Raw genomic sequence first — 23,440 nt, 5'->3', positions numbered from 1 at the left:
AGGAGGGGGCTGGAAAGCTATTCCCAGCGGGCGAGCCTGGGGGCACAGGCACTGTCGTCCCCCGTCCCCCCCCCAGACGGCTGGGCTTCGCACCCCCCATGTGGGCACGCTGTGGGGTCCCCCCACCAGGACATGGCGTGGAGGTAACCAAGGGCAGCTGTGCTTTTCTGTGGAAGAAGCTTTTCCCTATGGAAAAACACAACTGCAAGTGTTTAATAAATGTTCAAAGGTATGTGGTGGTCCAAAATTCAAGGGTTGGTTGGCGGCACCCTCAGCAGCGGGGGTCTCAGCCCTGAGTGCTGCCCCTCTCCTCCCCCAGCCAGGCTCTCCTGTGGGACACCGCAAGGACCAGTCCCACCATCCTGAAGGTTCATCCCAGCAAACCGGTATGGGGACGGTGAGGATGGGGTGTGGGTTGTAAACCTGCTCGTGGGGTTTTATGCTTCTTGCTCACAGATGCCAGAAGCACTTACTCCACTGAGGAGTCACAACCTGCTGCCCTCGGTGGACACACGTGCCTCAGCACCGCCTTCCCGAAACACACGGAGGGGACAGGCATCCTCTGCCAGGACGTGCCTGCAGGTGACACTGATGTCCCCACACTGGCTTTGTGCAAGAGCACAGGTCCGAGGTGAGGGCAAGGGCTTTGCCAGCGGGCTCAGGGACACCCCACCTTTGCGAGGGAGCTTGGGGACACCCTCCAGCACATTTGGAGAAGTGCCACACAAAGTCACTGGGCTGGGAAGCAGCAGGGGCGGTGGCAGCGGTGAGGTGAGGGCCAGGCCTGGGGAGCTGCTGTGGGGTTCTGCCCTCTTGTCCTGCTGTCCTCCTGCCTGGCTGGCAGTGACACTGCTCCAAGTCGATAGTCAATGCAATAAAATAAGCTACTGGTGAGCAAAGCAGAGGCATGGCAACATAAGGGATGGGTCTGGAGCATCACCCCCTGCAGAGACATACCAGACTGTAGCGTCTGCTATCAGCACCTTGCAGCATCCTCATCTCTAGCCACTCTTCTTCCCAATGAAACAGATCTGTTTGAAATGTCCTTACTGCAACTGGCATAAATCTGAGAAAAATCTTGGAATTCCCATCTCCAAAACCCAGAGAGGAGCTGCTGACTCTTGATCCACTCCAGTGTTTTAAACCAGAACACGTGCAAAGGAGACAGTGCTTCATTCATTGAGGATACTGTGGCATATAAACAAAACGAGGAGATAAAAACTAAGTCTATGCATAAAAAAAAAAAGGGGGGGTGGGGGGTAGAAAGGAAGGACATGGGAGCTGGTGCCCTGGGTTAGAAATGCAGTGGCAATGTCTGAGAGCCGGTGAACCGCGAGCAGCTGCAGCAGCACCTCGCTCCGGCAATCCTCTGAAAATGCAGAAGCACCTCTTGGACCAAGCAACGCAAAGCCACAGGGCCACGGAAGCGTGCTGTAACCTTCCCTGGAGCTGCAATGGTCCTTCTTGGAAAATATAGTTTCACTACTCCAATGAATTGTTCAGGAACGCTCTGAGTGTTGGAAGGCAGCTGCACTGCAATTTTAACTCCCAGGCTCCCAGTTAGGCAGGCAAAGCCCAGCTGAGGGACAGCCATTTCAGGATTTCGTGGTTTGGTTGTTTTAATGTGAAAAATGAGAATAGCCACCAACTGGCTGTTCCTCAGTTCATTAAATGATGAGCATCTGCCATCACTACAATTATGAACTCGGGTCTGAAGTGACTCACCTTGTTTTGATTGCTTCACATTGCAGAGAAAATGAACGTGTAAATGCTTTAATCAGTTTTTCCGTCAAATACTCTACAGGATTACTTTTGCCAAGAGTAGCCAGATCTGCTGTGGATTGCAACTTGAATTCACCACATTCTATATGCTCACTTTATTCTTAATAAAAACAAGGGATTAAATCAAACCGTCCAGAGTCACACACAAGAATTATGATCCAATTAACACACGCTCTTCGGTCTGCTGTATTGAATGTAATCATTATGCACAAATGCATTTTGCAGAGGTAAATGCAAATCAAGCGCACCACATGGTGCACAGACAGTCGGCGTGCCCCATGCACACTGCCTGACCGGCAGCCCCCGTGGCTCTTTGGTCACCCAGGCACGATCTACATCCTCAGATCCGGGGCTGCAAAATTTTAATGGGTCTTAAGTTGATTTTCACATTGGTCTGCATGACAGGAGCGTCACCAGCAGCAACACTTTCAGGGCACTAGCAGAACGCTTCTTAGAAGTACCAATATTTCCCTGTATGCAGTCACTTCTCTAAAAGCCAAGCCTCTACACAATAGGAAGTACACAAACACGATAAGCTTATAAACAGAAAATCATCCAGTACCAAGCAACAGTAACACAATCCCCCCAGGCACTTGAAAAGTGCTGACAAGTACAAAGAGAATTAAAACGCAGCTTGGAGAACATTAGGATGGACATGGCCATTTGAAGCTCCTTAAAGAAACAACCTGAGCAGGCAACAGCAAACAGCAGATACCACTATGGCACATTCGACAGATTTGGAGTCTTCAGAAATGCTTCTCAGGTGCTGCCCACGGGGCCCTTCACGGCCAGCTCCGTCAGGCACATCTTGGTGACAGCAGGAAGCTGAGCATTATAACTTGTCACTTGCTGAGAAAGGACCCGAACGCCTATTCCTGCGGAGGGATGTACATGTCAGAATAACCGGTTTGGAGTTATTTAATGAGTTTGTTTTCCTGAGGATTTGTCAAAAAATCAGGTTCGTGTTTCTCAGTTCATTCTTTGAGTATGAAAGTTATTTCAGCATGTGTGTTTTCTGCCTCAAAATTCCTTTTTGTAACGATAAAAAGCCACGTTAACACAAGCTTACTTTCTGCAGTGTTGCACCTACCTCCATAGTTCTGACCTTTCAGTCTGATCAGAGGTGGAAATGTTCTCGAAGTTTCAAGAATGAAGCCATGTCACCGACAGCTCCCCTGTCTGCTGTGCTGGCGAGGTCATGCTAAGGTAACCACGGTTTCTGTTCTGTGATTTCTTCAGGCAAGATTTCTAAATATTAAAGGTGAAGCAAAGGTTAACTTTAAGGTTGTGTCATACTCTACATTTGGGTTCACGGTTTTATGGTCGCAACATAACCGATTTAAAGTAAAAAATTGCCCTTGGCCAGAAAAATCATTCATATTACAGGAAAACCAGGCGCCAGGGAGAAACCACGCACAAAAAAAAGTATCTGTGCCCTGAGAAATGCAGTCTAAATTAGCAGAGATTCCTCTACATTGGCACCCTCTTGATAACTACAGCAATACAGATGCCAAGCTGAGTGTCAAGACATTTCAAGACAGACTCCTCTTCCCCCCGCTGCATTAGTACAACTTAGTGCTCGTGCCAGTCATGGTGAGGAGCTGCCGAATACTTTTAAGAAGTCTAAATGGGACCCATGTTATAAAGGCACAGAATTTTGGTATCATGCTGTAATCATAATTTACCTAAGACTTCAAATCGGAGTAGGAACATCTTGTCTGTACTTTAAAGATGAACAGAACAAGAAACACTTTTACTAGCAGCACCGAGGGCAGCACGGATTGTGCCTTGGAGGCATTACACCCCGTCATGGAAGAAAAGACAATTCAAGAGCTTTTGCTTTTAAGATTCAGAACATGCAGAATAACTCCACAGCTCTCAAAAACATCACTCTCCCCTTCTTGTGAAACCACAGCTAATCAGACTTACCTTAAATGGACCATATCTACAATTTTGGGAAATGACTCATTACAAAAATACAAAAACCTCTCTGTGAATTCATCTGGGCAGGTTTCACTACAGTCTACAAAGACACATGATGTGGTTGTTTGCTGAATTATAGAAATCTTTGGAGAACACTGGAAAGGATCTCACTATGCTGATCAGATGCACAAGAAAAATGAACATTTAGAACATTAGAAGTGGTGCCCACCAAGTTACCTGATTTCATATTCTGAAAGTGCCACGCTACTTAAGTCACACATAGATGTGAGGTGCACACAGAGAGGAGCTGAAGGAAACATCTGCAATATCCCTTCATAAAACAACTGCTGGAAAGACAGAACCTGCAATAAGTTCCCTTATAACTTGGGAACCAATTTTTAGAAAGCGAGATAAGATGTCTGATGCAATGCGTTACTCAGATTCCAGTTCAGCTGCATCAGCTGTGTACCGAAACTACCTGCAGGGCCTCTAAGTTATTTCACGATAAGCCAAGAGGCTTTTGTCATTTTTTGGCAAATGGTGCCTCATGTAATAAAACTGATTTCCTTGGATCCTTTGAAACTTCTCACAAAGTACACATACATTGAGCTATGTGAAATTTAAAATCTAAGAGCAACAAAGACCGTCATTGTGTGGGATCTGTTCCTCAGCACTGACTATGGTTTGCCTCCTGAGCTCAATTAACTCTAAATGTATTCAGAGAAGAAAGGCACAGCTCAGCTTAAACGCTGGACTGACACCAAGGGGCAAAAAAAGAAAAGTATTTCTACATCTAAGCCTCTGAAATGTACTTAAAGTTCACCGTGACGCAGGCAAACAGTAAAATCTTTTTATAATCGCTTTTAACTTTACAATTGTTTAAGAATAAAAATTTAAAGAAACAGGAGTTTTTACATCAATTTTTTTGGCAAATAGTTGCCAAGTAATGCAAAAATAACTGCTGATGTGGTTGGAAATGCATCATGAAAATCTATTTTCCCCAAAGGCAGTTTGGTTCTTCTTGGTTACATCTTATTCCCAACAGCGTTAAATGCCTTGGCACATTCTTACATCTGCAGGATCGATAAAGACATGCTCAAAGCAAAGTCTCACACAGAACAATTTACACCCACCTTCTTCCTTACCTTTTCGGCTTGCAGGTTCTGTGACCATCAGAGAGAAAGAAATTGAGTCACTGATGCTGTAGAACTCACACACAGAAACTGTATAAACCTCAATGGAAAACCATTTAACCAAACTGGTGAAATTTCTTCAGTGAATGAGCCCTCTGCCACATTTCCATAGCGGTTTGTAGTTTGGAACACATTTCAAACTGTATAAATATGATCCTCTCCTGAATCAGCACCAAATGTGTTTCTTGGGTTAATAATTTTTAAAAAAAAAACCTTACTATGCAAGTTTATTACACCAAAGTTGGGCCATACCTTACATCCCTTCTGTTCAAAGGGGCAGTGGCTCAGCACACCTAAACATCTGTGACTAAAATGATGGCAGAGGTAAGAGCCCAGGTCTCTGCCAGGCAGCTGGTATCACCTCTCTGCCACAGTTGCAGGACGGCTGGCACAAGCGCTTTTCATTTCAAGGTTTCCCTTTGCAAAACTGGGATTGCAGCAGCCGATTTTGTGCTGAAGCAGATCAAAAGAGCCCGTACCACCCATTTAATTGGCTTCAAATGAGGGCAGCCACTTCCACCTAAAGAAGCAACTGCATCGTAACCATTCCAGCTACTGCTGCAGCGTTTGTCTCATGAAACCACTGACGGCTCTGCGATACGCTGCGTGCAGTTATGTTACTGAAGCCTGATGTCAGATACTCTATTAACAAGTAATTAGATTCCTGAGGTATTATATGATAACAAGGCTGGGATGAATTCTTGACACTAAAATTGTTCTCAACACGAGTTTGAATTCCTGGGAGAAGGTAACATCTTAATAAAAAGTTCCAGCTATTCTTGGCATGAGGACAATTCTATTATAGAGTTATTGTAGTAGAGTATTCTGCATGGCACAGTGGATTTGTGCCAGGAAATCAGAGAGCTAATTACCCTGAAAACATCTGATGTACAGATAATCTGGAATCGATGCACGCAGAGAAAGAGATTATCTTCAATAGCATTACTTTTCCTTGTCTCCAACTGCTTTCTACTGAGTCCAGAACGCAGCAGTGACAGACTGCAATGCCATTTGCATACTACATTTTAAATATGCTTTCAAATAAATATTCTGCTTTTTGCAGCTGCCTGTCTCATGGCTTGTAAAACACTAGGGAGATGTTATTAAAATCCATCCCTCTGCAAAGGAAGGATGTAGTTCCTTGAAGAGGGAAGTACCTAACAAACTGCCAGCAGCTTTTGATGGTAGCTGAAAGGACTGTAAGGCTCAAAGCTCCTCCGCCAGCCTTGCTTAAGGTCTGACATGGATTTTTTAACGAGATCAGACCAGCAATTTTTCGTTTGTAAGCAAATCTTCCCTATTGAGGTCGAAATCTGTGTGCTTTTGAGGTTAAGGCAAGGCAGATAAGGCAGCTTGAGGCTCCTTCTGGACTTGGCAGGCCCTGTTCAGCACAGATTTAGTTCTAAACGGGAAACGTGAGAAGAGGGCTGCCCGCAGGCCAAACGGACCCAGGGAGGATCACCAGCTTCAACCAGACCAACTCAGCCAGCAACAAGCTCCTTCTCAATGAATATTGCCCTATGCTAATTCCCAGCCCACCGGAGTTACTGGAACCAGGAGGGAAGACTGCTTCCTGGCCAGCCTGAACACTAGGTGCCACCTTAGGTAAACAAGGAACTCCACGGGTTGCTCTGCAGCCGTCTGAATGGGACGGCCAGCGAGCACCGACTGTGAGCAGACCTGGCAGGTTTTTTTCCAACAGATGCCGATGCAGAATCATACTTGAATCCCAAAACATGAGAAGACAGACAGTCTGTAGCAAAACCTAATTTTACAAATCAAAGCAGAGCAAATGAACCATTTTTTTTATTCACATCCCTTATTTAGCACAAAGAGTTCACAGAAATAGCACCTTGAAAAAGTTTAGTGTGCTGTTAGCATTACAGTGGTTTTTGTTCAATTGTGTCCAAGTACAGGTCACAGGCTGTCACTCACTGTTTCCACAGCATCAGCTCTGGGGAGCAAGAATTTAATCAAGTTTGCTTTTTGACTAAAAACTTAGCTACATTCATTTCGGCAAATGTATATCTGAAATACCTTGATACGATTTTGGAAGCAAAATCATTAAGTTTAAAGAGGAAAAATTACTACAAGAATACTATAAATTAAGAAAATAAAAAGATTTAGATTTTTTTTTTTTTAAATACAAATCTGTCCTGTCAGATATATACTGCATATATTTAGCACTTCAGAATTAACGTCATTTCTGGGCATCCTCATCATACCACGTTATCACTCCACTCCCTACATTCAAGTACAGTTTAGCTGATCCCATGCTTTTGTGACCAATTCCTGTTAAAGCTTTCATCCTTCATAGCTTTTACCAGCCAGTCCCTCTCGTTCTCCTCATCAGAGTCACTCATATCACTGGAATCAGCAGCCAGGAGGCGAGAATAATTAATTTTTTTCTGCCGTGGCAATTTAGATTGGACAATTAAAAATAAGAAGAGCCACAGCACCAGGCACACGCAGCACACCCTGTACAGAACTGCCAGGCCAAAGTATTTCACGACAAATCCTCCTGCAAAACTGCCCAAGCTTGCTCCTCCACCATAGCAGAGGCCCTGGAGAACAGTGTGCAGGGACCTCTCCATGCCTGGCGTGGCTATGTCATCCACCGTCATGTTAACCGCCCACCACAAAGCACCACTACTGAAGGCGGATAAAATCTGAATAAGGAGAGCTGACCACACAGTCCACAAGAAGGAGTAGCACAGAAGCTGGATTGCCAGGAGGCTTAGACTGACTGCAACAATTTTGCTGCTCGAGAAAGTCCTCAGCAACTTCCCTTTGAAGAAATAAAGCAAAAATTCAGCCAGGAGCCCAACGGCCACGAAAAGCCCCATGTACAGCTCACTGCTGCCTTGGTCCTGCATCTGCCAGAAGAGAAAGTTGTGCACCACAGAGCCAGCCATGCCAGTGAGGAAGACGGTGATGGTGTACAGGATTGCTTGGCTGTCGCTCCACAGTAGGGCCAGGGCTTTGGCCGTTTTGTTAACACGGTCAGCTTTCTTGGGAACGTGGATGGGAAAAAAGACAGTGATGAGCAATGACAGCGTTATCAGGAGTGCGTAGCCATAGAAGTGGACAGCGAGGCGAGTGATTGTAGCGCTGAGGAAGCAATTCAGGTGATCCACAAATATGGCAATGCCGCAGGCACCTACAGATGCACCCAGGTAATTCCAAATCCACAGCCTGGCATACCTGTCAGTCGCATCAACAAAGTCGAGATATTCATAGAGACTCTCATCTACTGTCCATTCCAGAGAGGTAGCCAGCAGTTCCCAAAGCACAACAATACCCAGTACGATAAGAAAAATCTGATGCTCTCTGTCCAGAAAGATGTATTGCACTGCCTCGAAGCTGACACCTCGAGTGTCTTTCTGGTGGTCTGAAAGGTTCCCAGGCACATTAGTATCTCCAACAGTAGGAAGAGTTATGTTAAACAACGAGGGCTCATTACTTTCAGTAGCATAAAGGCTGCCTTCAGCATTCCCAGCCAGGTCTGTTACAGCGGGAGCCAGACTGCTGGTTTCATTCCTGACTCCCGGTGAGGGGGGTCTGTAGGAGGGCAGCATCCCTGCTTCCCGGGTATCCTGGTTAACTGCTGTCACCGAGGCTGCCCAGCCCGAGGGACCATCCCAGGAGACGTTTGTCCTTGTGCCATCCTCACCGTCCTCACCGGCCCCTCTGCCGCTGCCGCCGAGCGCACCTGGCCGGCCGGCCGGCCCCTGGGAGGCAGGGCTGCTCACCGCTGCCCCCCCGCTCGCTGTCAGGGCTGCAGAAGCCGTTCCCACCGGTTCTTTCGACCCAGCACCGACGCTCAGAGCGGCGTCGGTGCCGGCGGCAGCCCCGGTGCGGCCCGGCTGCCGGCTGCCGCTGCAGAGCCGCCCCCCCGCGGCCCCGGGGGCCGGCGGGACCAGGGTGAGCAGCAGCCCGGCCGCCGCCGAGCCCAGCAGGCAGCCGGCGACCAGGAGGCGCCGCTGGCGGCGGCCGCGGGGGCAGCGGGAGCAGAGCGGGGCCCCGAGCGCGGCCGCCAGGCCCCGGGCGCCGGCCACGACGCCCACCAGCGCGGCGGGCAGCCCCAGGTGCCGCAGGTACAGCGTCAGAAACGGGGCGGCGCAGGCCCGGCCCGCGCCCTGCAGCACACGGAACAGGCCCGAGAGGGCCAGCGCCCGGCCGACGTCCCACTGTTGGCTCATGGCGCCGCCGCATGCTCCTCCCGCGGGCACCGGCGAGCGGACGCGCACCTGCGGGCCCCGCTCCGCCCCACCGGGCCGCGCTGCCGCACCTGCCCGCCGCGGGGCCCGGCCCGCACCTGCCGCCCGGCCCGTTGCCAGGAGACGGCGGGCGGGGGGGGACAGCGCCGCCTGGCGGCCGGGAGGAGAGCGGCGCCGGGCGGGGCGGGGCCGGGCGCCCCAGCGGGCTGTGCCGCGTGTCGTGTCACGGGCCCGTGCCGACAGCATCACGGGGGCCATCGCGACACCGACATCCCGCGGAGCTGGTTCCGCGACACAACAGCAGCGCAGCGCAGCACAAAGCGGCAGAGCCTCGCTTCTGATGAGCCCAAAGCAAGGCATGGGGAGACAGCATCCTGCTGGCTTTAGAACACCCTTCGGAGGGGCTGTTCCCCGGCTCTGCTCCATCCCACCCCGGAGGCTGCGCTCCTCCGGCTTTGGGGTCTGTCCGCTGCGGAGCACGGGCAGGTGGGACAGCCCGGGCAATGGGCACCTGCGGAAGGCTCAGCCAGTTCAGCCAAGGAAAGGGAAGAACTGGCCATAGGTCAGCCACCATCCGCTGGAGAGCTGTTTGCAACTCTGCTCAGCGTCAAGCTGGGCATGCAGAGCACCGTTGGGGGCATTTTGATGTAACAAAGACAAGTGTGATATAATGGCTTAAATAAATGTATTCAGAAAGGACTTTGACAGGCTGGGAGTCTTTCCAAGGAGGTGGGGAATCCTGCCAGGTGAAACCCCTAACACAGCTGCACCGGGAGGGTTTGTGCCTCCAAGCCCTGCCTCCAGGCTGCGTTATTTATGAATGCACCCTGCACTCAGGTTTCTGTGCTCTCCCAGTCTTCAGGCAATCGTGTCCACCCTCATCCCCTTGAGGTCCACCTGCCACGTCTCTCCAGACATTTCACCCAGACCATACACAGAAGGTGACGCTGCTCCGAAGCCAGCAGTTCCTGGGTCCAAGGTATACCTGCACACTGTTCCTGTTCTGTGGTCACTCTGTGATCTGCATTAGCTGCCCATCATTTCCAGCGGTAAATAAAACCACCTGTGAAATTCTCTCACGGCTGGGCTAACTCATTAGTGCGAGTTCATGAACTGTTTCTGCTCTGTCAATGAGCAGCTCTCCTGCAGTCGGTTGGATCACCGGGCTTTAAGGGATGTCTGGAGAAAACCAGTGTTCCACTTTTCCCAGCCCAAGCCTCCGTGTGCTGGCCCTGGTCAGGGAACAGGGTGTTTTGAAGTAACAAACTCTGAGGGCAACAGGCTGCGGGGACATTGTATCGGCACCGAGGGGATCGAGGGGCAGCCAGCATGGGCGCTATGCTCTGCTGCTTCCGAGTTGCTGCAATTCAGCCGTTTCTGCCCATCCCGTCACAAAGGAGCTCTTTGGCCACAAAGTCTCTCTATGTAACAGAGCACGCGGGTGGGGAGGAGAAGACATCAGCCAAATGACGCTGATGTTTGTCTTCTCCTACCAGCTTATTCCTCACCCATGCTAGCCACATGCAAACATAAAAAGCCAACGAAACTGAGTTTCTGCTGAGTTTTTTCATTTTTTTTTAATTGGCATGAAAAGGATTGCACCTTCTGATACAGATCATCTCTGACACCTATACAAATAACTTATAATCCATCTACATCATTTACAACTGTACAGAGTAAACTCTGGGCACCACAGACCACGCTCCAACCCAGCGCATGGTCTCTTGGCTTTGTAAGCATTTACCTTGTGCACCAGGGTACAGGAACCCCCCAGTGAAGCCCCAAAGAGGCAGAGGTGTCAAGAGTCACTGGTCACCCCTTAAACCCTGTGTCACCCTACGCAGCAGCTCACAGAAAAACAGCTGGTGCAATCAGGCATTTCGTGGCTCATTTCTGAGCCTCCTGCCTAGTTCCAGCTTCCTTCAGGGCCAAAATGTTTGCTGTCTAAGCCCAGCTGGGCATCAAAATATTGGTGGTCATCAACAATTTTTGACCTGTGAGGTGAAAAACAGGACTGAAGAACTAAATGCCGTTGCTGAGCTTTTGCAGCCTAGTGACTCCTCTGGGGGGAGATTAATGCTCGGGGACTGTGCCTGGCTCAGCTGGGAGTGAGTGGCTATGTCTGCCAGCATTTCAAGGTATCTTCCTTAGGAAACGGTCTTGTTGCTGTCGCCCAACATGATTTTTCAGCTGTTGGTGCTGGTTTGGTATGAAATATTTCTTGGGACCTGGAGGTTTTTTATGCTGCTAAATAACCCACCAGCTGCAGGCAGCTCTGGAGCTGCTGTGCCCCCAGTAGTGTATTCCAGCATGGTTCTGGACTGCACTGGTGCGTTCAAAGTGAGAGTGAGTAAACTTGCAGCTTGGGAACAGAAGCGACAATGCCTGCTGTGCCAGGTGACAGCAGGAGCAGGAACACAGCAGCCCTGTGCTTGTCGGCAAAGACAGACCAGGGAAGCCTGAGACTGAACCCCCAAAGCCTTGTGCACATGGCAAGAAATGCAAGGAAGATTTCCACAAGGAAGATTTCCAGCCAAGACATCCCACCAGCTCAGAGCAGTTCTGCATAAGGGAAACTCCTCTCCAGAACCCCAGACTGGCATTCCTGCAGGTGGGCTCCTTGTGCCACGTGTGGGTGGTTAAGCAGAAGTGACTCCCCAGAGGTGCAGCTCCCCAGGGCTGGGCAGACCTAGCACAGACAGGGCAGGGAGTTGGATTTGTCACCAGCGAACAGAGGTTTGCCAGTGCCACTGCAGCTGGGCCAGCATCACCCTGTAGCACGGAGCTGGCTCCAGGGACAGCCAGAGATGACTGGGAAGAGCTGCTATGCACATATACAAAGCTAAAGGACACTTTCTTTGGGCTGCTGACCCAAGCAAGCACCCCTGAGTGAAGGCAACCCAGGTAATGAATTATCTGGGAGCTGAGAGAATAAAAAAACCCAATAGTGTCATAGAAGGAACACCCCCAAATCCCTCCAACATGAATCTGGGGAAGGTTTCCCAGAGACGCTCCAGAAACCACAGGTCACATTCAGAAAGTCAATAAATACACACCATTTCTTCCATTATTTCAGCCTGCCACAAACTGGAACAAAGGCAGGGTCCTCCTACACGATCATCCTTGACACTGGGTTAGTCTGAGCCTGGGTGGAAGCAGCAGCTGAGCTGTCCCTGCTCAGCCTGGCTCCTCTGCCAATGAGGAGAGGGTTTCTACACCATGGTAGCAGCAGAAGTAAGGAACAGAGAAGTCCTGCAGGCATCCTGCCCATCCAGCAATCCCAGGAGCACCACTCCGCTCTCGTACATCTCTTACCTGCACAGCAGACAGAGAACAAACCAGGACCCCAAGGCAGACTGGGCGCAGAGGTATTGTTGGCTGGCCTCACGGAGGGACTCCGTGGGGTTGTAGGTGGTTGTTCCTGGGATGTACACCTGGAGAGATGCAGCTGCCACTCGTGAGGCTCCGGACCAGATGTGGAGAGGTTGCACAGCCAAACCCACAGCAAAATCCCAGATGGACTCAAAGGTACAGCTCAGACATCGAAGAGCTCTTGTGCAGCCTCCATTGTCTGCTCAATGAAGGTTTCTTCTTCCAGCCGACCCGTACCATTCAGTGAGCGTATCCCACAGCACTGCCTGGGCTGTTCTTGCCTCGTTCATCACTGCCAAGCACCGCACTAGATTTCCCATGTCTCTGTTTCACACCATTCACCACTACTTTGTGTGGCCCCTTTGAAACAACAGCAGGTTTTCCACCAACTTCCATAGAAGCTGCATTAAACACAGATGCTGTCTGGTTGTGCTCAGGCTTACAATGAGGTTTCCTAGATCAGTCAGGGGAATAATTGCTGGTTTGCCCAAATACATCACCCCGTGCCAGCATGAGGAGTTTGCTGTGCAGAACCCTGCACAACAGGCCCTGATCCCCTGCCAGGCTGTGAGACATCACCGTGACAAATATTACCGATAGCGACTGCTCTCTGACCCACAAGCACAGCAAGCACCATCACCTCAGCTGTATTTTCCCCAGTCTTCCTGAAATAAGGAAGCTCAAAGGTTTTCCCTGACTTGTGCAAAAGGTTAAAACTCAGTTCTCCAGCAACGGTCTGCCCCTTGCCACGGGGTGCTCTCTGGGGTCATCACTGTCACTCAGCAGGGCACGGCTGCCCTCCCTGAGCCCGATCCTGAGCTGCTTCTGCAGCTTTTGCACCATTATTGTAAAATCACCGCTGGTGGCTTTTAGTGTGTTTTCTTTTTCCACCTCCTTTGTGATGACCCAACGTCATGTCTCTCACATCAGCTTTTTCTCGTTTTTTTCATTGGATGATGCCTGCAAACGTGTTGATAGGCAACAGCAGAGACTTGGGCATGTATTTCACAAGCCCCACATCTTCTGTTTCGTGCAGGTTGAATTTCATTGTCCTTGTCTTTTGCAGGCAGTAGCTGGGCTCTAGGCAAGGGGACACTTCCACGCTGCAAGAGCACAAGAACGTATTTACTGCAATGTGCAAATCCACCCTTGCGGGCTGGAGGCTCATTTGGACTGAACGTCAGGTCTCTCCACTGACTGCAGAGGGAGGGCTGTCATATTGAGACGGGCAGCTGCTTTTATGCTTTTCAACTGGTTTTGGCTAGAAAGATGAGTTGATGTGTATTAGTGTTTGACCACAAAACCAGTGTCCTTGACCTGGCTCAGCCTGATTCTCAGGAATTCATATTTTATGTTTGCTCCACATGGTCTGTGGACCTTAAACCACCTGTCTCTTTGCTTCCAACACATCACACGTTGCTGCAGCTGCTACAGGCACATCGATCCCTGCTGTTTTCACAGTACTGAATTCTCTCTCCCTACCTTCACATGCTTGAGCCTATGGTGAGGAATGCAGTCAGTGGGGAGAGCTTCAGCTCCACGGTATAATCAAGGAGATCCAAGATCTCAGGTTGTCCCTGGGAGTGCCTATCCTTCTGCTGTCTTAACGACAGCACCTTAAAAGGGAAGAATCATTTTGTTTTGCACACCATCACCCAAACCCACAAAGGTAGAGGAGCACCACTCTGCCCTGCGTTCCCTTGGGAAGCGATGTATTTGCCTGTGGGTCTTTTGTCATGCGTGAAGATCAGGACTAGGACTCCCTGGGAAACAGCTCCACCACCTTGGGAGCCCTTCCAGAGAGGAAGGCGAGGTCACCAGTGAGATCACAGAGCCTGGCACGTGTGGCATTCTCACCTGATCACGTTCCTGTAGACTCTTCTGCTGTCCTTGTCCAGACACACCGTGAAGGGCCTCTGCTCTGTGCTCCTGATTTTGATATTGCATGTTTTCAACCTGTTTGCCACAGCCTGGATACAGAGGAGAAGGAGGAAGAGCCCAGTGAGTGTCTTGCTTCCCTTCCCTTGGGTGGCTATGGAACCGACTAATTATGACATTTCTCTCTCTCTTTTTTTTTTTTTTTAATCTCAGACGTGACATAAAGTTAATCCTTTTTCTGTAATCACAACTGTAATCACAATCTGGTCAAATCTTTCAAGGGCAACCTTTCCAAACTGGCAACGCTTGCACAAGTTGAAAGCTTTGGGATGTTGGATGTGGGGTATGGTCTGTTCTCCAGGCCCGTGGTGTATCTTTGTGGAGAGCGTGGGCTGCAGTACCTCGGTGTTTCCAAAAGCCAGGTGAAAATAAGGAAAAGTGTGCTGACTAGCTAAAAATACCAGCTAAGAGACTGGAAGCTCCAGGGCCCAAATGACCAAGGCACAGTAATACTTACTGCCACCCAAATGGCAGTGACACGTTCCCACGGGGCAGCGTGTCCTCTGGGGTCAACTTGAACTCACATGTAAAATGAAGAGGACAGGAACCCAAGTTTTTAATCCCACCTCTTGCAAAGTCATCTTTCTGAGCTGGCAATTAGATTCATTGACCTAATGGAGTTGATCACAAAACTATATAGACCCTTTCCTGTACTCGGGTGGAGCCACAATGACTGGGACCAAGCTTTCTTTCTCCACTTTGTCCCTGGGGTCACAGAATAACCCCAACAGCAGTTCTGTCCTTCAGGGTCTCCTAAGACAGGATACAACGTGGCATTGACCGGCAAGGATGGCATCTGGTGCTTTGGCTCAGAAATCCAGACTTTTCTATGGAAATTCATTGCAAAACACTCTCTGAGCAGGGTGGCCCCAAGACCACCTCGTCCCCACAGGGTGTTCCCCCTTCCACTGCTGTCATAAGGGATTTCCATGCACTGGCCAACCCCTCCAGGGCTGTGAGCATCCACAGCTACTTACCGAGAATGATCGTCCTGACAAGTTGTTGATCCTAATGATTTCAGTGATGTTCACGTTCAGACACACCAGGTCTGCAAGAGAAGCAGCATGTTAGCCTCGGGCCATGGCACATCTCAGCTCAGCTTGGAGTGGGGCTGCTGCCAGATCCCGCGTTTTGGGTGCATTGCCAGAGGTCCGTGGGACACACAGAACAGCAGAAAAGGAAGACTTTAGCAAGGTCCATGGGCTAAGGGTTTGTGTGGGATCATGCTCAGGGTGGAAAACTCAGAGGCTATGCTAAAGGCAAGGTGAAAGAGGAAGGCTGCAGCCAGAGGAAGGTGCTGCCAAGCCTAGATTCAAGTTACACCGGAACCCCACATTACAGGGAACCCCAGACACGTCATTCCCGAGAAAACCCACAACCACAGACCATGGTGACACCAATACATGCATGTCACTGATTCAACCCCCCCCAGCCCAGGCACAATTTGCGCTAAATATCATGGTCAAATTTATTCTATCAAGCACCAGAAAACCCAGCAAACCCTCTTCACATAGTTCCGAGCAGGAAGAACCCACCATCAGCCTCATCAGCAGGGATGGCTTTCATCACCAGACCCGTGGAGCGGAGGGACACCGCCAGCTCCTTCGACCGGTCGCTCAGCACAACCTGCAGGCAAGGCTCTGTTAATGCCCCCAGGCAGCGAGGTGAGACGGGGAGAAGTCTGGGGGCAGGTTTTCACAAATGCAAGGTTAGCCAACAGGCTTTTAAAGTTCACCACAACCTGCGGTGAGGTCTCTGTCCTCTCCTGGAGTGCAGCTCCAGAGGGAAAAAGGACTAGAGCACTCCTTTTGGGAGATCAGTGCCATGCTGGGGATCCCTGTGAGCAGAGATGTTTTGGGCTGCTGAGAGCCCCACTTACCTTTCTGTATGTTACTGTGAGATCTATGCCAGGGCCATCCAGGGTTGTTTTCTTCTTGGTCATGCTTAACTCTGCAAGGAGGGAACCTGGTAGGATTGAGGTTTCACTTGTCCCACCTGTCTGTGGTCAGCAGGGAGGGGTCCTCCCCTGGGACAAGACACCCCCTCCATCACACAGCAGTCGTGGTCTGGCACACCGGTCCTTCGCACCTTGCCTACAAGAGCTGAGACTCTGTACACTCCACAGGTCCAGTGAGATGGACTCACCCGAGGGTCTGTGCCCACCCACAACGGCAAACAGACATCGGATGGGACACGGGGTGCACTGGTGGAAGGGCTGGATGTGACCTCTGTAACGGTCCAGCCTTCAAGCACCGTTTTCCCATCACTGGCAACTCAAGGAAGCTGAATTGCTAATAGGGAAAACATCTGTCAAAGGGGGTGGCTATAAATCCCAGGTTGTTTCCTCAATAAAAACATGGTGCTGGCCCAACTTCAGAGGGTCCTGAAGCCAGCCAGAGGCACAGTCTACAAAACCCGGTTGAGACCAGGAGCCAGTGACCACAAGGTCTCTCATTTAGCCTGGTGTCATGAGCCTGAGAGGGAGATGGAGATGTTTAGGGAAGTCTCCTGCTCGTCATGGAGCAAGGGATATCGCCCCATGGCATGGCCTTGACTGCTGCAGGCTGAAGGACAGGGTGAGCGGGAGCTGGGGCCAGCAGGACCCCTCCCAGGGTGGCAGCCCCTGCTGCAGGGCTCAGCATGGGGGGACGCACGCACCTCTGTAGGAGATGCTCTCCTGCACCTGGGTGCGCAGCTCCGTGAGGAACACATCCTCGGCTGGCTCCTGGGCCGGGTCATTGAAGAAAATCTGAAAGAGAGGAAAATCTTTAAGAACAGCTCCTCCTGGGTCACCAGACCAAGCGTGTGGCATCACACAGAGCTTGTGGCATGAGCAGGTTCTCCAGAGCGCCCAGGTGTGGCACTGGGAGAGGGAATCTATGAGTTCACCATAGCAGCCCGTGGGGTGGAAGGAACTGCTGTTGCTCTGCCTCCTGAAGCCCAGGAGCACGGCAGGCTGTGGCCGAGGGTGGTGGACCTGGCCAGCAGAGCCAGGGCAGTGTCCCCTGCCACTGGGTGTCACTGTGCACTCACAGACCAGTCTGTTCCCAGCACCTGCCCACCCGCAGCCCAGGTCCAGGGGAGCAGCTTGACTGACTGCAGATGCTGGCTTGGCTTCAAGGCATGGCATCTCTGTCTGAGACGCCTACGTCAACTTGTCACTTCAGACCTACGAATTATTTTCTTTTTACGGGTTTGTTTCGAGCAAATTGTGAAGATAAGGTTCTGAGGAACCTCACCTAGCTACACCTAGACTTATGTCTGACTCCTGTGGGACTTGACCCTCACTTCCAGGAAAATTCTCTGCAGCCAAAGAGGAGGAGCAGCGTGGTCTTAACCAAAGAGGCAAAACAGGCTTAGTGTTTCCAGATGAAGCAGCCTCACACCCTGTATGACAACAAGGTAGGTTAGGTGCCTTTATCTGAAAACCACATCTGGAGTCAGTTCCTCTTCCCCTGCTTGACTCACCCACTCTCATGCCTGCTTTTGATTTTTGTCTTGGAGGAGAAATGAGTGGAATAAAAATTCACCAAAAAACCCACATCCCCAGCCGCCCAAGCTGAGGACCAGGTGCTCCCATTGTTTAGAATCTACTTGTTATCAGTTCGAGTCCTGGTGATGCTCTATCAGGAGTTACCAAAGCTCTTCCAGCTTTTTGCAAGCCACATGCCAGTTTGCTCATTAGTGGCTGCTCCTGCTGCAATAGGTTACCACGTTGGCTACAGGTAGATTAAAAGGAGACACATGCATCAATGCCACCCCCTAAGCTTTGACGGGGGGGGGAACTGCCAGAGGAGCAGATGGGGGGGTTGCATGACGGAATACAGTAGTTCTTTGCTCTCATATCAAGTGCCAGGTCTCACTCTGATACCATTTCAGAGAAAAGCTGGCAGGAAATAAATAAAATGGTGTTTCAGGAAGCCCTGCAAAGCCCCTGCAAGGTACAAGAAGTAGAAAACAAGAAGTTTTGGCAAAACCACTCAGAAAACTCCTGTTTGCTCATAGCGTCTAAAGCAGCAGGAGATGCCAGAGCTCCCTGGGCAAACCTGAATCCAGTGGAGCAGGAAATCTGTGTCCTTACCAGGTAATTTCAAGGCTCACTTTGCTGACCTGTCTGATCCTGAAATAGACTTCCTGGGACCATTGACTCCAGCTGAGCTCTGCAGCAGGAGTCGCTAGATCCAGGAGCTTGGCAAGGAGGGGACAGGCTGGGGAGCATGGGGACCCGGCTCAGATCTGCTGTAAGCCCCCAGACCCCACTGGCTTTGCACAGCTCTGCCCACAGCCGGGCTCTGCAAGCTCTTGCAGGGCCACATGAAGGCACGAGGGTTGCAGCACCCACCTTCACAGTGTAGACCTGGAAGCAGACAGGCTGGGTGCCCATGCGAACGTAGTAAGCGATCACATCGGTGATGAACAGATCAGTCACAAGATGTTTGCTTGGAGAGGAAGGCTGGGGGGGCAAATCACGTTATGGATCACCCACAGTCAGTTCTCAAAAACACTGCCACAAACTCTTATGTCTTCCTAGATAATGAGCAATGTCGCCCAGGGCAGCACTGACCTGCTCTCCCACAACTAGCCAAAGCGCGTGGGAGAAACGAAGACTTACACCCACCTCTCAGCCTTTCTGCAAGCTATCAATGGTGGCTCAAACTGCCGGGAAATGAGAGCTGGGGCTATTTCAGCAATGCCTCATTTACATTTTCTTTCTTGAAACCTGCCATTTCCTATCCCTTGACCAAAAAAAACCCTCTTTGAATGCAGCAAATGGGTTTTGTGGGCTGTGGCAGCATCAGCCGCATGCACCTTTCTGGGTGCAGGGCACTGGGGCGGGTTGGCAGCCGCTGTGTGGGGCACGGAGGGGCCCTGCAGGGCACGAGCTCATCTTCAGTCTGGCAGATGTGTTTGGGAAACTGGCTGGGCTGGGGAGGTGGGAAGGTTTCACTCGTACCATGGCGGCCAGCTTGGGAATCACGTGGCACAGAGTATTGATGTTGCTCTCGTACCATGGGTCAGCTCTGCCCAGGTAGCCGGCCACCTCGCAGAGCTCCTCATCACCGGTGGCAGCATGGTCCTGCAGGAGAAACACACGGCTCAGGGTATGATCATGGCTCAAAATAGCCATAGAAAAGGCAGAGGGAGCTGTGGCACGAACACCCCATGGGCAGCTCCCCCATCCCTCCCGCTTCCCTGCTTGGTCCAGAAAAGATGGCAAAACACTTCTTGCAGCACTCCTTTAGCAGGTGCTCGAGAACAAAAACTAAGTGAAGAATGGAAGGAAGAAATACTCTTTTTAATAATGGCACGTTTGTCAGGGCTCACAGCCAGCTCTAGGCCAGCTTAAAATACTGTGAGGAGTGCAACCACTTATTTATAGCTGTCTTGAGGCTGTCAGAGGGGAAGAGATGTGCCCAAGATAAACTGCTAGGTAGTGGCTTGCAGAACTAAAACTGGGGCCGTGACCAAGCAGGCAAAGCTCTAGGTAAGGGGCACCTGCTTCCCTTAAGTGTTTGGGAGGTGAAGAGCATCAGTCATTTATTAATGACATCCCTCGATCCTCCTATAGTTGGGGCACAGAAGCAGAACTGATGCCATCACTAGGCTGTGAGTTATCACCTGTCAGGGACTGGAGCAACCCGAATGTCTCCAGGGCTGATGGATTCCCGAAGACAGTCCGCAAATGGAGCCCAGCCGCCCTGCCTTGGCTCCCATCCTCCTTGTTCTAGGAACAAGGCATTAATGGACATGAATTCCTGTAACCCCCTCCCTCTTCTTCCTCCAAAAACACCATCATTTGCTGGCAGCCAGCGGCAGCAGCCAGAGCTGCCAAGCCCAGACTCACCGTCATGGCCAAGGTGTTTGGCTGCCCTGTCACCACTGGGATGTAGTAGAACTGCAGGTTCAGCCTGGGAGTCAGGAAAACTCTCCGTGTTTCTCGTTTCCTTGAAATGGAAAAATAAATAGCCGTGTCACAAGGGGAAGGTGGAAGAACATGGCTCTTGGCCAAGGCTGGGCAGTGCCAAGAGACCGCAGCTGCTCTGCACCAGGAGCGCATGCCCTGCACGCACGCCTCCCTTGCCCAGTGCAACAGGATAGCAGTAACGCCCCCGGGCTCTCAAACTGAGCAAGGCAAGATGGTGGGGGTAAGGGGCATCCCACAGACAGGCTCTTGGCTGGGACTGGTGGTCCCATCTGCACCCAGCTCTGCTGCCTGCACTGTGACTCAGTCCCACCCCATGCTGCTCTCCTGGCCCAGGTGAACCAGCTGGGAAGAGCCAGCTGGAAAAAAGCTTTTCTTTAGAAGTTTTCCCTTTTGCACAGAAAAATGTCTTGCCTCCTTTATGGTTCATTTAACCTATTCTATGGGCAGAAGGGAAAAAGCCTCACTGCGTGCATCACTTGGGTCAACAGAGCCAAATGGTGCCATGCAGCCAGGGGAGTCAGATGCATTTGGGTGCAAAATACCTGAGTGTCACCCTGCCCCAGGTACTGCTGGAGCCCAACCCCCTCCCCAGCCATCTTGGAGAAGATGCAAAGCCCACACTCTGTCCTCCCTTCCCCCAAGCCACCAGAAGCCATGGCTGCTGGTTACCTCAAAGAGTGGTAGGCTTGGGCCAGGCGCCCTAGGACCCGGTCGTCCCCCAGCAGCACGATGCGGGCAGTGTGCAGCCTCTGGAGCGGGGCTGCAGGCTCCGGGGTGATGCCTGGTCTCCTCTGCAGCTTCACCGGGGACTTCGTCCCGGCACCGTTGCAGCCAGCCTGCAGGAAGGCCATGCTCTCCAGTGGCGACGGCTTTTTTTTAATGCCACCCTTCCTGTGGAGCCGGGATTGCTCTGTTTCAGCACCGCAAGGGGCAAAAGGCTCCTCGACTGCCATGAGCAGGTCTCGTTCGATGCCACTGTCAGTGGAGAGCACGGAGAAGCGGGTCTGCTCGCAGCACTCGCAATCCGAAATGATGTCCTGGATCTCGAAGTTGTCCAGGTCCTGGCTTAGGCAGTCGGGTTCGCAGCTCTGCGACAGCGGGCGGATGAACAGCACCAATTCCTTCCCTGCAGGCAGAAGGGAGCTTGAGGAGGGAAATACAACCAAAGCCAGGCTGAGCATAATCCTGCTCAGCACCCCTCCTCTCATGCAAACCGCAGGGCCAAGACCTCCACCAGCAGGTCCAAGAGGAGTCAGTCTTTCAGTCCTGTTTCACACTGTACCATGAAAAGAGCTCAGTATCACTCATATCATGTACTGCGGGCACATCCTGCTCAGCCTCTCCCACAAGGATCCTCTCCTTGTCTCCTTCACCCCTCTCCCCCCACTAATCCCCTGATCTGACCCCAACACCGCACAAGTAGGAAGGCTGGTGCAGTCGGCACGAGCCTCCATGAGCTTGGCCCTTGGGTGACGGTTATGAAACTCACTGCTCAATAATCAGGGCTAAATTATATGTTTTGCACTGGCTTCCCAGCCTCAGGCACTGTCCGAACTCCCCACAGCCCCACAGGGCACTCACAGAGCTGGTCATCTTCTGTCCAGAGGTGAAAGCTGATGTTGGGGTTGGGCAGAGGGGTGTCCTGCAGTCCTCCCAGGGGAGCATCACCTGGGGGAAACAAGGATGCTTGTAACACACGGGACCAGCTTTCCCCCACAGATGCATGAACCCCCACTGGTGCTGTGCTTCAGACCATGGCTGAGATGGCCCATGCTGAGCCCCCAAGGGCTCTCCCACCCTCATTGCCTTCTGGCCAGACAGGAGGCTGTAATCACAGATCTCTGCTCTCGAGACTGAGCCACAGGAAGATACCTGCACCACTGGTGGAAGGGAGAAATGAAGATGGGGAAACTGAGGCATGGCCGAGAGAAGGACCTTGCTTTGCTGTGGACAGCAGAGGAATTGCAAAATAAAGAAAACATTCTTCTGGCATTGGGCCTTCAACCCACATGGCAGGACCTGCCTCAGTCATATCAGCTGAGATTCAAGGGAGCCCTTTGACCCCACCATCACTGGCTATTTTTAAACCATTATAGTTCTGTGAGAAGCAGGGAGACAATTTAATAGCTCACTTCCATCAGAAGGATACGATCCCACTCCTCTCCCTGCCCCACTGGCTGTTCCTCCTCACGTCTTGCACTGGTACAGTCTCCAGCTCTTTCCAAGGAGGGGGCTGGGGTGTAGGGACCTTCCACCAGTAGTAGCCAGGAAGAGGGAAACATGACTCCCATTTCCCTCTAGTCTAGCCCAGATTTGTGTGAGGAGCTGTGACAGATGGGGACACGTGTTATAGTCTGTGTAGCCCCGATGGCACCAGGCTGGAACAGAGCTCTGCCAGGGATGGGAGAAGATGGCAGTGCCACCATCCACATCAGCACAGGGTTGCATGGAGTGGTGCGCAGTGACTCCCCAGTACACCAGCAAAGCCCTAGAGTCCTGATGTCCAGCTCCCCTGGCTGACACCTGTAGCACCCTTTGCAAACAACAGATGCATCTCCAGGCCTCAGGGCCGCTGAACTAGCAGCAGTTTGCCACAGTCCCTTTCCTCAGGTGCCTTCCACTGCCACATGCCGTTTGCCATCCTGGACATCAGGTCCCTGCAAGGAGCCAGGCTGCAAGGACCTGACCGGGTGATGGATGCTGCTGAGGTAGAGGCAGACGGGAGCTGGGGATGGACAGCTCTGGGAGGGCAATGGTGAAGATATAGCAGCGAGGCAAGGGCCTGCCAGCTTGCACAGCTCCCTTAACACCCTGTGCATGGCTGGCCGGGAGCTCACCTGCTTGGCAGGAGCTGAGGATGGCGTGGGAGATCTCCTCCAGCCTGGCCGCGTGCTGGCTGCGGTCTGCACTCGCCTGGTTTCCTGCACACTCCACTGCCACCACCACTTGCCGGAACCAGTGCTCGACATCACTCGTGGGCATAACCTATGTGAGAAGCAGCTGTTAACACCCAGGGGGGAGTGAAAAGGGGAGATGCTCCATGGGAAGGGCTGTGGGAGGGGGCAGAAAGAGGGCAAACGTGTCCT

General features: G+C 51.6%; 2 protein-coding genes across 5 annotated transcripts in view; both read right to left on the bottom strand.

Annotated features, from left to right (window-relative positions):
* Positions 1-1,862: 1,862 nt before the first annotated feature.
* On the bottom strand, positions 1,863-10,524 carry MFSD6L (major facilitator superfamily domain containing 6 like). The gene is made up of 2 exons (XM_055794637.1): positions 2,873-10,524; positions 1,863-2,657 (listed from the first exon to the last, which is right to left on the bottom strand). Exon 1 carries the CDS (start codon positions 9,542-9,544, stop codon positions 7,160-7,162), a length of 2,385 nt encoding a protein of 794 aa, XP_055650612.1. The 5' UTR covers positions 9,545-10,524; the 3' UTR covers positions 1,863-2,657; positions 2,873-7,159.
* A 152-nt stretch (positions 10,525-10,676) lies between these two features.
* The window catches only part of PIK3R6 (phosphoinositide-3-kinase regulatory subunit 6), a 42,352-nt gene continuing 29,588 nt past the window's right edge, over positions 10,677-23,440 (bottom strand). For 3 of the 4 annotated variants that reach the window (XM_055794638.1, XM_027784875.2, XM_055794639.1), the window contains 12 exons: positions 23,192-23,339; positions 21,936-22,022; positions 21,024-21,480; positions 20,274-20,373; positions 19,383-19,505; positions 18,771-18,881; positions 17,087-17,177; positions 16,308-16,393; positions 15,964-16,054; positions 15,406-15,476; positions 14,348-14,460; positions 10,677-13,593 (listed from right to left, as the gene is read on the bottom strand). In XM_055794638.1, coding sequence (XP_055650613.1) covers positions 13,437-13,593; positions 14,348-14,460; positions 15,406-15,476; positions 15,964-16,054; positions 16,308-16,393; positions 17,087-17,177; positions 18,771-18,881; positions 19,383-19,505; positions 20,274-20,373; positions 21,024-21,480; positions 21,936-22,022; positions 23,192-23,339 — 1,635 coding nt within the window. In that variant the 3' untranslated portion in view covers positions 10,677-13,436. The remainder of the gene's footprint in view (positions 13,594-14,347; positions 14,461-15,405; positions 15,477-15,963; positions 16,055-16,307; positions 16,394-17,086; positions 17,178-18,770; positions 18,882-19,382; positions 19,506-20,273; positions 20,374-21,023; positions 21,481-21,935; positions 22,023-23,191; positions 23,340-23,440) is intronic. The other variant, XM_013298207.3, reaches the window with a different exon arrangement.

The sequence above is a fragment of the Falco peregrinus genome, chromosome 2, assembly GCF_023634155.1.
Source record: "Falco peregrinus isolate bFalPer1 chromosome 2, bFalPer1.pri, whole genome shotgun sequence".
NCBI classification, from domain to species: Eukaryota; Metazoa; Chordata; class Aves; order Falconiformes; family Falconidae; genus Falco; species Falco peregrinus.
This window is presented reverse-complemented; position numbering and strand designations above follow the sequence as displayed.

Bases quoted from the DNA above. Each gene is read 5' to 3' on its own strand.
- MFSD6L (XM_055794637.1), bottom strand. From the start codon at position 9,544: ATGGAGCAGAGCCGGGGAACAGCCCCTCCGAAGGGTGTTCTAAAGCCA.